We start from the raw sequence: 14,197 nt of genomic DNA on the forward strand, positions 1-14,197 counted from the left end.
CCTTAGACAACAGTAGGACTGCAGGCAGTTACAGCACACAGTTTTGCCTCGTGCTAGTCTTCAGACATGCTTGCATGTGATAGGAGAAACAAATATTTACAAAGAGTTCCATTTATTAAACTTAAAACTTATTAAAACTTCACACATCGGATTGGGTGCTTTTGATTGTGGTCCCCTTGGACCCCAAAACATTTGGATTTTTAAAGCACTAATCAAAGTAGAAATGGAAAGCAATAATGTGACATCATTGGGAACAAACTGACTGACAATACTTCAGCGGTCTGTGCTCACCCCAGTTGCCAAGATGAAGGTTAAAATAATAAGTAAAGCAGTTTTTTTCTCCAACGCTGGCAGAGTCAGGCAGTGACTGACTGCAGCCATACCACCCTGAGCATGCCCGATCTCGCAAGCTAAGCAGGGTTGGGCTTGGTTAGTAGTTGAATGAGAGACCACCTGGGAATACCAGGCGCTGTGGCTCAGGTGGTAGAGCCGATCACCTACTAATTGGAAGGTTGGTGGTTCGATTCCTGGTTTCCCCTGCATGCCAAATATCCTTGGGCAAGATACTAACCCCAAATTGCTCTCCGATGCATCCATCGGTAGGGATGGGTATCGAAAACCGGTTCTTGTTGAGAACCGGTTCCCACTGTTTCAATTCCTTGGAATCGTTTGCCATTTTTGCAAACGATTCCCTTATCGATTCCAGTCGCCCCGAATGACGTCACCACGTTGCGGAGCGTCATTTACCTGGCAGGAAACATGGCGCTTAAGCGGCTCAAACGCTCAAAAGTTTGATTATACTTTATGAGAACCGATGACAACAGGGCAACTTGCAAAGTAGATATTTCATTTAAGGGAGGAAACACTACGAATATGCAAAAGCATTTGCTCACAAAACACGCGATGACCTTAAATGAATGTCGTGTTTTTAATTCCACTCCGGACTCGTGACTCTCCCAGCAGCAGCGGTAACGTTTGCACGCCCTCTTCCGTTAATGCGGCAGGTAAATAATCAACTAACAGTGCATATTATGTTAGCGCGATCTGCCTTATTACAAGACCTGCCATTACTGTACATGTAGGTGACCATGATGAGAGAGACAGAGTCTGTGTCATGGTCCTGGGTCGTGCGACCCAGTGTTTTGTGTTTAGTCTGTTTTGATGTTTATTGATTGTTTAGGTTCATTTAGTTATTCCAGCTCATTTGTAATTATATTACCCTTGTATATAGCTTCCCTTGCCCTTCATGTGTTTATGTCCGTGTGTCTTGTGTTGTCAAGTTCATGCTGTCGCTTCTGTCATCTTCCCCTGTACTGAGTCTCCCTGGTTCGTGCGTCTATCTGTCATGAGTCATGTCTGCATGGTTATGTTTAGTTCATGTCATGTCTAATCTCCATGTTTCCTGTTTTACTTTGAAAGTCTGTATTGAATGTCAGTGTATTCAGTTTCACTCCTCCTGTCGTTAAGTTCATGTATATCAGCTGCGTTCCCATGTGTGGCCACTTCCCCTGATCATCCCTCATGTGTATTTAGTCTCTGTGTTTCTTACAGTCTGTGTCGCGTCGTCTGTGTTCCCACCCTCCATGTTTCCATGCCCGGTCTGTTGTATTCTAAGTCATAGCCTTACCTTAGTTCATTTCCAGTTTAGGTTTCTGTTTTAGTTATTGCTTTTGTGCTGCCCTTATTCTTGTTTGTTTCTCTTGCGTTACCAGCCACAATAAAAGGCTCGCTTTTGTTTAAAGTTCACTCCCGTCTGCTCACTTGTGTTCGCACCTGGGTCCACCACACACACCACCGCACGGTCTGTCACAGCGCACCGTGACAGTACGACGCGACCATGTCGGACCCAGCGACACAAGAGAGGGAGATCCTCCAGACGGTGGAGTCGCTATGTGGTAAATGGCTGCGGTGCTCCGGAGAGGAGGAACGGGAGGAGTTAGCCCGCCAAGCGGGAGTATGCGTGTCTGTGTTTCCCTGGCTATGGGAGGCACTACACCCGCTGATCACTGACTTTCTCATCACCGCTCTCCAACTCTGTCCGCAGCCACGGCTGCCTAGTGTGCGGGCAGTGCCGCCAGAGCCCTGCTGTTGTCCCGTTTCCCCGCTGCTTCGCGAGCCAGAAGCAGTTGCGGTTGGAACGGTGAGGCTCGCCACCGACACACCCTCCGCTCGCGCCCCGTCGGCTTCCGCGTCTTCACCGCGGCCTGGCCGCACGGCGTGGCACACGGAGACGACGGAGGCCATAGACTTTGGCGAGGAAGAGCGGCAGCAGGTGTTACGGGCTTATCGGGAGGACGAGCTCCGGTGGAAGCCCTGGCTCATCCCGGAGGAGGACCTCTCACCTGCTGCACAGCCTACCAGCCGCTCGCCGTCTCCAATCCGCTTAGACTTTACTTCGCCTGCCTCATTTCTGGCAAGGATGGCCTCCGATACTGTCTCTAATGATCATGTTTTACCTTCAGTTTGTGTAAATTTGGAATCATGTTCTTTTGTTTCTTCTAACTCATTTCAGGATGGGGTGTTGGTTGGGAGCACTACTGATTTAGTAAGCTCCCATTCTGCACCACCACTGGCAGCCACTGCTCTATCAGACACTGCGTTAGCTGCACTTCCATTCATAGATGACTCAGAGTCTCTGTCTAAATCAACTTCTGGTGGGGGGCTAGCTGGGGAATGCAGGCCTGAGACTGCCAAATACCAGGCCGAGCCGCATGATTCCTGTCAGTCAGAGCGTAATGAGGCTTCAATCCCCTCTGACAGCACCACTTTTGTTTCATTTGTGCCTAATATGTTCTCTGCTAAAGCTAATGGCTCTGTCAAACCAATCACAGAAAAGTTCATTCAGACTCTTGGCGTTAACCTAGTGCCAGCCATCCCATCAGAACTAAGTGTAACTGCTGTATCTGTAAGCACAGACTCTGATCAGGTTACAAGTCCACCACATGACTTCAAAATGGACGTGAATGAGTCTTCTTTACCCAGTTGTGCCGACTTAATGGAGGTCCAGGAACCTAGCCATGAACTGATTAACCATGTTTCCATGAACGGTTCAGTTATACACGCAGCTCATGTGGTCGAACTAGCCCCTTTGGTGACTGAAACCCTGTCACAGGTGAAGACTGTCACAGGAAAACAACGTGACGTTTCCTTAGAGGAAATGAACTGTTCTGAGAGCCTTGGGGGTCCAACTTTCGAACAGGGGTTTTTCTTAACAGTTAACTCGCTTGCTAGGGATGGCGAAACTTCCGCTGGAGCTGATGCTGAGACCGTTACGGACTCTGGGCAATATTACAGGGTAGATGCTGCCTGTGTGACCAAGATTAATCTATGTAATCCTGGTGAGGGTGAGGCAGCCAATCTGAGTTTGTGTTTTTCTGCCTCTGAGTGTAAAGAACCAAAGACTGGGAATAAAGACACTGACTTTGTGTGTGGGAAGGAAAATGACTCGTGTGATGTTACATTAAACTTCCCAGAGAGTCAGCGGCATCTTTCTTCTGCCAGGGTAACGGCTCAGTCCCCTGTTCAGCTCTCTGTTTTGCCAGGGGTCTCCATCACTGCTCATCCTGCACCTGTAGCTGGATCCCTGGGTGTGCCACCTCGGCACCTCGCAGCACCCCCGCTGCTTCATGCCTCGTCAGCTGGAGGGCCCGAGGAGCCCATTCAGCCTCAAGCCTCGTCAGCTGGAGGGCCCGAGGAGCCCGTTCAGCCTCACGCCACGTCAGCTGGAGGGCCCGAGGAGCCCATCCGGCCTCACGCCACGTCAGCTGGAGGGCCCGAGGAGCCCATCCGGCCTCACGCCACGTCAGCTGGGGGGCCCGAGGAGCCCATCCGGCCTCACGCCACGTCAGCTGGGGGGCCCGAGCCGCCCATCCAGCCACCTTCTGCTCCTGCTTCGCCTGGCCCAGCCTCTGCTTCTGCTACGCCTGGTCCAGCCTCTGCCTCTGCTACGCCTGGTCCAGCTTCGGCTTCTGCTCCTACTTCGCCTGGCCCAGCCTCAGCGCCTGCTTCGCCGTCGCCTGGTCCAGCCTCTGCCGCAGCTCCTGCTTCGCCGTCGCCTGGTCCGGCTCCGTCACCTGTGGCTGCCACGCCACCGCCTGGTCCTACCTCGACTGGTCCTGTGCCCACCGGGCCTCGGCCAGTACGCCTGACACTGGAGGACCACCGCTGCCTTCCGCGCGGCCGGCCCCCTGAGCTGCTCCGCCGTCCCCTTCGCCGCCACCGTTGCCTTCCGCACGGCTGGCCTCCTGACCGGCTCTGTCACCTGTGGCGCCCGCCTGGTCGCCCCCCCGACTGTATGACCCTTGAACTCTTGTGCCCGCGCGTTCCGGGTCGGCCTCCCGAACTGCACAGCCACTGCCTCTCACATGGACAGCCTCCTGATGGGAGATGGCGTGGCCTGTTGGGTTGCCAACCCCCGGGTCGGCCGCCTGAACTCGTAAACTGTGGGCTGGTGTGTTGCCGCCCTCCGGGCCGACCCCCTGAACTATGTTTGGACTTTTGTCACATGCTCCAGTGTTTTCTGTTGGCTGTTTTTTTTCTTGTTCTGGTCCCTCCGTCCTGGTCCCCCGCCGCCCGCCCGGGCTCGGTGGTCTGTTTCTTTTGGTTTGGGGCTGTCTGGAGCCAGCCCTTGGTGGGGGGGTGGTGTCATGGTCCTGGGTCGTGCGACCCAGTGTTTTGTGTTTAGTCTGTTTTGATGTTTATTGATTGTTTAGGTTCATTTAGTTATTCCAGCTCATTTGTAATTATATTACCCTTGTATATAGCCTCCCTTGCCCTTCATGTGTTTATGTCCGTGTGTCTTGTGTTGTCAAGTTCATGCTGTCGCTTCTGTCATCTTCCCCTGTACTGAGTCTCCCTGGTTCGTGCGTCTATCTGTCATGAGTCATGTCTGCATGGTTATGTTTAGTTCATGTCATGTCTAATCTCCATGTTTCCTGTTTTACTTTGAAAGTCTGTATTGAATGTCAGTGTATTCAGTTTCACTCCTCCTGTCGTTAAGTTCATGTATATCAGCTGCGTTCCCATGTGTGGCCACTTCCCCTGATCATCCCTCATGTGTATTTAGTCTCTGTGTTTCTTACAGTCTGTGTCGCGTCGTCTGTGTTCCCACCCTCCATGTTTCCATGCCCAGTCTGTTGTATTCTAAGTCATAGCCTTACCTTAGTTCATTTCCAGTTTAGGTTTCTGTTTTAGTTATTGCTTTTGTTCTGCCCTTATTCTTGTTTGTTTCTCTTGCGTTACCAGCCACAATAAAAGGCTCGCTTTTGTTTAAAGTTCACTCCCGTCTGCTCACTTGTGTTCGCACCTGGGTCCACCACACACACCACCGCACGGTCTGTCACAGCGCACCGTGACAGTCTGGCTCAGATGCTGGGAGTTCTCGCTGCAGTCTGCCGGCAGCGTCTCCTTTCAGGCAGGATAGACGAATGTCACAGAGCAGTGACTCAGTTTGTGGTCAAAGGCTTGCACCCGTTTGCCACAGCAGATGATTTTTGGTAAGTGAATGTGTTTAATTGTAGGCAGGGACATTACTGGATATTCTTGTGTAATTGCCACAGAACAATTTATGTTATACTTTGTTATTGCTACAGAAGAATATTTATTTTATTATTTTACATTTACAATTTTTTTTCCTGGGGACCCTGTGACACCCCATTGAAGAGCCGTAGGCTGGATCTCTGAAGCTCTCACTGTTGGGTTTGTAAGGCCATGTTACTCCTAAGTTTCTATGTTGTTCAAAGAGAAGATATAAAACAAAGTTCTAAGCTAATCGACCTTAGTGTTCTCCTTTTTTTTTTTTTTTTTTTTAAAAAGAATCGATAAGAGAATCGATAAAGAATCGAATCGTTAAACAGAATCGAAAATGGAATCGGAATCGTTAAAATCTTATCAATACCCATCCCTATCCATCGGAGTGTGAATGTTAGTTATAAAGCACTAAGAAAAATGTGCTTGAGAATGGGTGAATGCACAAGTTGTGTAAAGTGCTTTAAGTGCTCAGATGAGTAGAAAAACGCTATATAAGAACCAGTCCATTTACCATAATTGGAAGGTTGGTGGTTCGATCCTTGGCTTCCCTAGTTTGCATGCCAAATATTCTTAGGCAAGATAATAACCCCAAGTTGCCCTCCGATGCATTCATTGGAGTGTGAATGTTTATTAGTTTCCACTTGAGTTTAGAAGTGCTTCTATGAATGGGTGAATGAGGCATGTTGTATACAGTGCTTTGAGTACTGCGGGAGCGTAGAAAAGCGCTATATAAGAATCAGTCCATTTACCATGATAATTGTTTGGTTGGAGACTTTGTATTTTCCAGTTTACACTTGAAACTTTCTCTCTGGGCTGCACTGCAGTTGAGGAAACTTTGCATTGTTAGTTTCAGTCTACTTTTCTTTACAAGACAGTTTCCTTCTTCCAGCAACGCCTAAAATTGCAAAGTTCTGTTTCCACTCAAAGAGCATTATGTAGCATTTGAGGTTTATATAAACAACTCCTCAAACGCAACAACACAAGTCACTCATGAGGAATGAGGAGGGAGGAAGCTAGATCGTGAGAGAAAGAGAAAGGGAGAAGCAAGCAGAGGAAAAATCTGAGGCAGAGTAAAGTCGTTAATTTCTGCTGATCATTGATGGGTTTTAAAGGCTCTGGTAAGTTGTTGCTTTCACTGCATAAAATTTTCCAGTTGTTGCCTGACTGCTATTTTATGATGTTTATATACTTTCTAGCATGAATGCTGTGTTGTAAATGTTGTGTATCTGTGTGTTTTTCAGCCATGGACTTAAGTCTAGTTCTGGTAAGCTTTGTGTTTTTCTTCGGGCTGTGTGGAATATGTAGAGGATCTGAAGAGGGTGAGTAACACTATTTTACACACACACACACACACACACACACACACACACACACACACACACACACTGAACACATTAACAAATTTTTAAATGTTTCTGTAAATATGTCATGTTTTTGCCAAGCTGCAGCTTGAGCCACTAGCATGATCTGAAGTATTTTATTGCCCTCTTGTGGCCAGGGATAGAATTACAACAACACTGATTTTTAACTCTGCTTGGGAAAGTTCAAGTAAAAACACATGGAGCAGGAAATATGTCACATCTCAGTTCAGTTCAATTCAATTAATTTCAAACAAATAACAACATTATATTTGACTTTGAAACGTTTGATTTCTCAGCAATAAAAGGTTAAATAACTATTTTCTCTATTCCACACTTACATGTATGTTGCAGAGAACTGTACTGACTACAAACTCCAGTTTGAGAGGGTTTTCTCTGTTCCTGGAGATGTGGCTATGCTGAGAAGCACACTGGTGTCCTCAGACGTCTTTGATTTCAAAACTGTCCCGTACAACATCACGTGGTACAACTCGGTGTCAGGCCAAGAAATCAGCAGTCAGACTGGTCACATCCTGGTGCACGAGGAGACTCTGTGGATTCTCAATGTAACCATGAATGACAGTGGGGATTATGTGACCATACTGAGGTAGGAAGCACTAGTAGAAGTAGAAATATTAGAAAAGAGTAGAACACAGTATTAATTTACACCTTACACAACTCATCGAACTGCCTCCATGATCTATCAGTAATCACAGTGAACACAGAGTGGTTTATGGCTTTTACTGTATTGGAAATTATAATAGGAGAATGACGAAACCGCCCACATCTCAGTACTTTCAAACACTTTTATTCCGATTGCCGTTCACACACGGGCTGCAGCTTTGCAGCTTGCAGCCACACACTCCAACAACAACAACCGGATTCCGCTCAGGTGCGTCCGCCTCCCGTGCAGCGGCACTGCTGCAATATTATCTATCCCCAACACAGAATTAGATTTAGATTTTCAAAATCTAAGATCAAGATCCCTTACAATTCCAACAAATTTAATATTAATATTGTTTGATTTTTGACTGTGGAGAAGGTCAAACAATGACCGTCACTGCCAGGGCGAGTGTGCCCAATTATCTATTCATTTATAATATTTCTGCTTAATTTCCCAACAGGACTCCTTCCCACTGCTACAGGGAGGCCAGCCGACTGGTGGTGGATGAAAGACCTACAGGAGAATGTGGAAGGCCGAGGAAAGCTTATCAGCAACTTACAAAAGGAGTCACTGACAATCTGAACTGCCCTCTGAAGAACGAAATGAATAAGCTGAACAGCTACAACATCTCCTCCTCCATCAAGTGGTACAGAGTGAGTTCTCCAGAATTGTTGTTGAGTGCTGCATGAAACCTAATGGTTTTAATGGAGAGACTGCACAGTAGCTGCAGCCTCAACTATTTACTACCACTATTCCAACTTCTATCAATACCAGGAATGTATTGAAACTCTGGGGAGATACGAGTGTTTAAAAATTGCAATTTGACTGACAGCAGATCCCAGTCTCGGTGTGTTTGTGTGCGTGCCCTTTAATTTTGTGGAAGGGAAACAAACAGTTTAATAATATTAAAAATCATGGAACTCTTTAAATGTCTATCTGAACAGATTAGGAGCATCAAAACTATCCCAGTGGCTGTAAACTGTTCTCCAATTTAAATAGTTAACATTTTTCTTCATGCATTGTTAATTTGAAAAAAGACTTATGCGTTTCTCCCTCTAGGGTTGTGACCCCATAGAGGACGGAACAGGCAGCTATGAGTACTGGGGCACCAGACTGAAAATTACCAGTGTGGACCTTCAACACAAAGGCACCTATACCTGTACTCTGACATTCACCCTGGGTGGCATCAAAGGATCTGTGTCAGAGACTATTAGCGCAGAGGTCAAAGGTGAGATTGTAGATTAAGAGAAACACTGAAATGAAGTGAGGGGGCTATGAAGTGGATGAAGTGTGGAAGGGCAGTTGGTCCAGATGACATACTTTTGTATGCTAGGAGAGGAACTTTGGCTCTGAATGACGTAGTCAGGAATGGTGAAGAAGTATGTGAGGGAGGCCATGTATGAGGACAACGAGACAGTGGTGCGGGGCGCATTCGAAGTGATAGAAGGTGTTTAAGGTGGGGGTGGGACCAGGGATTGACCATGCTGTTTGCGATAGTGATGGACAGGCTGAAGATGAGGTCAGACAGGATTATGATGATGTGAATTATGATGTTTGCAGACCTGTAGTGAGAGCAGGGAGCAGGTGGAAGACAACCTAGAGCAATGGAAGTATTGACTGGAGGGAAGATAATGATAATGGCGGTTTGGAGATGGTGGCAATGATAAAGAGACAGGAGGCCGAGCTGGGGGATTTGAAGATCTATATAGGTTTATACTGGGTGTGACAAAAATGATTAAGATTAGCATTGAACATATCAGAGAGGCTGCTATGTTAACAGTTTGGAGATAAATGTAAAGAGGAAAGGCTGGGATGGTTTGGACGCATGCAGAGGAGGGAAAGGGGCTATGTTAGACATATAATGCTGAGGATGAGCATCCAGGCAGGAGGAAAAGAGGTAGAACACAGAGAAGATTCATGGATGTAGTGAAGGAGGGCATGTGGAGGGTGGGTGTGACAGAAAGGGGCAATAGGGATAGGGTGAGATAGAGGCAGATGATCTGCTGTGGCGCCCCATGAAGGGAGCAGCTGAAAAAAGAGGAAGAAGACAACAGAGTGATTTTTTTTGTCCATATGTAAAGATGAATTATAAAATAACAGTGATGATACAATAAGTAACTGTATAGATGTGCACAATGCTCTTCAGTCATAAAGCTGGTATTTCCGAGCACTCAACTTGGTTTTCATTTACTTGGGTTTGACTGTGTCATAATTATCCCCCGCTAAGCCTCATGTAGCTTATAGGTTAGCACCTAGATACCTCAAATTATGATTCACAGATTCACTTAGTGAAAATTGTTATGTTATATCTTGAACAAGCATGTGGCACAAGACGGGGAAATACAAAACAAAAACTGTGTTTGCCTTGGGCTACACAAGATAAAGACCTCATCAGGAGCCCCCACACAGCTGAGAAGGGCAGCTGTGTCTTTGTTCTGTTATTCAAGCAAGGTTTATGTTTGACTGCTAACTGACCGTGATATCCACTTCAGTTAGTCAGGCATATACAGTAACGCCCTCAAACACAAACAAAACAGAACAGAACAGCTCCCAAACACTTGCAAGCGAGCTGAGGTATCGTGACTTCTATACTGAGCGCAGTTGAAAGGACAGAATCACGGTTGCCCAACACATCCCAGCCCAAAGGCCTCAAAGACTATCTTGACACTACTGTATGTTGACAAAAATCCGGTGAAAAAAGCATAATCGCTTCATTTTAACAATAAAAATAATAACAGAAAAAGAAACATCAGTTGTGTTAGTAATAATGGTTTCTTAGGTTTGCTTACTGTAAAACTGTGAAAGAGAAATATGATTCAATTTCCATTATATCTTTGTGATTATTCAACCTCTACTGTAAGCTACACAGTATTTGATGTTCTCTGTTTCAGGGGATTACTCTTTGGTTCCACAAGTGCATGAACCCTCCAATGATGTAATCAAAGCACAGAGCGGTAAGTCCTCTAAGATCTTCTGAGAAATGTGGTGTTCTGTTGATTTCATATTTATGTATCTCAGGCTTCATTTAGGCCAACATATTGGGTTGAAAGTCACAGACTTCTGCAGGGAGAGTAAATGCTAAATATACAGTTTCATGTTTATACTGAGTCACTGTTTTGCGCATGTTTTCAGGGTACAACTTCAGTAAAAGGTGCCTGGTGTTTGTGCCGGGTGTTGGGAAGCCTATCGTTGATATTTATTGGTTGGACAAAGATGGATTCTTTGAGACTAACACCTCTCACCGTGTACACATGTTAGAACAGCGGTCAGTACCTTAAATCTCCATCAATTTGTTTTATTTGCTTACTTTTGAGAACGTTGAGACTTTTGGGAATTTTAGGACGATCTCATCTCATTGTCTTCAACAGTTTGCTGCCCCAAGATGGCTCCAGTAAAGGTGCGTGGTTAGAGACCTGGCTGATATTTTCTGAGCTGAAGGAGGAGGACTTCAACATAAACTACACCTGCTGTGCGTACAGTGACAGGGGCTTTCCTGAAAGATATTTCAGTCTGCAACCAGCAGGTAAAAACATTATATCTCACCTAATGTTGCTTACTAACCTTGAGGACTAGTGTATGTTCTCCCAATCAGTTAATCAAGTAATCTTTTCTCTAAAATATGAAAAAGAAAGAAGTCAAACTGACTGGTCAGTAGGTGGTGATTTCTCTTATACCAAACAGAGCTTCAGAGCAGCTTAGGACTGCAGTGCAAGTTACCATGGCGATGTACTCCAGTAAGAAGCGAACCTTCGTAACAGTGAAAAACCTGGATTTGAGCTTAGTGAAGTTACCTCACTAAACTCAAACCATGCTTTGTGTAACAGTCCTCAAAGTGTGAACGAGCACAATGTAAAAAAACTTTTTGAATAACATCCAGTCAGTGAAAAAATTATTAACATTTAATCCACCAAAGCATTTCTATTAACTTCTTTTATTCATGTTGACTAGTTTTATATTATTTCACATGGGATAACTTTATTACCATGACAACAGATGTTCAAGGTAAATAAACTCCCAGTCAGACTAATCACAGGTCTCAGCACAACGAACTTTTAACTACAAAATATTAAAGAAGTCTATATCCAAAACATTATCTGTAGAAGATATTTATAAACTGTTACAAAGAGTTATGATTATTGTTTAAGCTTTTTATTTATTTAGTTTATTTCATCACTGCAGTCGGCACGCTTTGAAAGGACCAACCTGAATTGGACTGCAAGTCTTTGTTCAAAGTGATAATAAGACAGGAAAAATGTTAGCATAATTTAAACATCTATTTAATATCAATAATTACACCAGATGCAACATTTTCATTAAGGGAATTGTGCCAGCTTTGAATGATGATCTTTTTTATGAAACTGAAAAATAAAATAAACTAAAGGGAAAACTGTTGTAAAGTAAATCAAATGTTACATTTTTAAGGTTCACTCGCTTTTTTGACATTTAATTCTCTTGGTTGTTCATCTCCCCAGATTCAAACATCACCGTTGTAACTGGTGCCTGACTGTAACGCACAGTAACCAAACTGATGCATCAGCAAAGTACTCCATCTTTATCAGGTTTGCCTGTAAAATCCACTTATAATGGCTGCTAATCAGCAAATGAATAATTTTATGTTAATTATTGAGGTTGTAGTTTGCAGTGGGGATTTACTGGAATGAATTAACCAAATATAAACAATGTTTTCTTTGTAACGTGGGAAAAATGTAATAGAGCTGTTGTGTTGTACTGCACAAGATATTACTACTGCAATCAGTGTCCACTGTATATACACATATATATGCAATAAATATTCTGAGCATGTTGTTCAGTAGACGAGTGTTGTGTTAATTTACAAACCTTTATATCTACACATTTAAACGGCAAACCTAGCTATCCTAAAAGAAAGTGGTTTGAGAAAATCTTCAAGGTGACCTGAATGTTTGACTTAGTGCAATGTACCAGTCATGATGTTTTGTTGCTATAAGTTAAGGTTTTCATAGGTGGTAGTGAGACAATCTTTCTTATATGTGTAGTCACACCTGAAAAGGAATTGATATTACAGGGCCATCGTTACATGTGTTATGAAAATTATCACTGAACACTTGGACATTTGCTGGGTTAATGAAGTCCACTGAGCAGGTTGGGGAGGAGAGGATGTTGTCTAAGCTAACATCCATCATGGACAGCCCCTCCCACCCCTGCATGAGACTGTACGAGCACTGAGCAGCTCGTTCGACAGACGTTTACACCCACGGTGTAGGAAGGAGCGCTACCAACAGGTCATTCTTACCAACAGCTGTCAGACTCTGTAACACAGTTTAACAATTTTTTGGTTATCTTACTCATCAGCTTGTTTGTTCACTGTACATGCATACGAACTTCAGTTGCTTATGTGTATAGGACCACTTTGTGTCTTGCATTTATATTTTATATCCCTCTTGCTATAAGATCTGTGTAACCACCAAATTTTCTTATTTGTGGGATAATAAAGGTTTATTCTATTCTATTACCAAGGTGAGCTGACTCTGATGTAATATCTGTCCTGCTGTCCACATCATCCTCCACATGAGAGACCCTGCAAACCCGTCATCGTTCGGCAGGATGTGACACAGAGCAGTGGGCAAACAGACCCAAACATTTCACAGGAAAAGGTTTTCAAGTGGGATCTACGGAAACTTGTTTTCACCATTTTAAAAAAATTCCAACCATAATATTTGGGGTTATTAGCTCACAATTCCTTGTTAGGTGTCTCACAATTTTTACTTAACCCCTAAGTTTTAGCTAGTAAATTGAAATTTTGAAGTCCCTAATTTGACATTTTGATGCCTAGTATTTTTTCATTGGCAGAAAAAGGCTTCCATAACGAGCCCTTGTGTACAGTGCAGGCAGTGTCCCTATTCCACAAATGTAAGAGTGCCTCATTTTCTACAGTGTGAATTTCCAGAGAATAAATGTGATTCATCTGCAGAGCACAAGCAGTTTTAAACAGTTCTGTGGTTCTGAGTACCACAGAGGCCTATAAAAACAAGGCCATGGAAACAGTCACCTAATTTTAAAACCACATCCTTGTTTGCCCTGTTTCACATACATCCAGTAAAGGGCAGATATAGACAATCAAACACCGCCACACCAACATCTAACTGCCTGACTGACTTTGTACTGTAACAGGGGAAAGCACACAGACACAGAGAGAAACACGCAGTCCACACAGAAAGTTCTCGATTCATCCTCTCCCCAGAAACAGGCTAAAAAAGCGCTCAAAGTGCAGCAGGACCATTAAAATCAAAGTTTAGCATAAGTTGAAACACATTTCACGGCTAAAGCTCGACGTTGTGTCAGGCTGACTCCCCGTGCAGCCACAAGAGGGCTCAGTGTGACCGTCATAACACGCAGAAATGTGGGAGACAGACGCACTCAGGCTGCTGGAACCACTTAATGTGACAGAAAACGGAAAAAAAAAATCACACACAACAACAACAATTGCACTTAAAATAAAGATTGTTTTAACAAGAACTAAAAAGGTGCTCCACAGTAATTGGCGTGGAAGAGATCAGTGTATGTGTGAATCACCCGAACAGCACGCTCTCCTCCCAAAGATTGCCCAACATGTTAGGACATCATTTGGCTTTCAAAATATCTCCCAAAAAGGAAATTGCCACATGTG

At 44.4% G+C, this 14,197-nt stretch overlaps 1 protein-coding gene across 2 annotated transcripts; it reads left to right on the forward strand.

The window, feature by feature from the left end:
- The first annotated feature begins 779 nt into the window (after positions 1-779).
- LOC146690250 (interleukin-1 receptor type 2-like) lies at positions 780-13,042 on the forward strand. 2 transcript variants are annotated; one of them, XM_085435221.1, is made up of 9 exons: positions 780-1,004; positions 6,771-6,848; positions 7,242-7,494; positions 8,012-8,204; positions 8,611-8,779; positions 10,443-10,505; positions 10,684-10,816; positions 10,920-11,074; positions 12,024-13,042. In XM_085435221.1, the coding sequence occupies exons 1-9, from the start codon at positions 914-916 to the stop codon at positions 12,053-12,055; spliced, it is 1,167 nt and encodes a 388-aa protein (XP_085291347.1). In that variant the 5' UTR covers positions 780-913; the 3' UTR covers positions 12,056-13,042. The 2 variants fall into 2 exon arrangements, with proteins under 2 accessions (XP_085291347.1, XP_085291348.1); XM_085435222.1 differs by lacking the exon at positions 780-1,004 and adding an exon at positions 6,598-6,647.
- The last annotated feature ends 1,155 nt before the right edge of the window (positions 13,043-14,197 follow it).

Source organism: Copadichromis virginalis, linkage group LG16 (assembly GCF_057382275.1).
Source record: "Copadichromis virginalis isolate Kocher_CV1m ecotype Utaka linkage group LG16, C_Virginalis_male_GT1.1, whole genome shotgun sequence".
NCBI lineage: Eukaryota > Metazoa > Chordata > Actinopteri > Cichliformes > Cichlidae > Copadichromis > Copadichromis virginalis.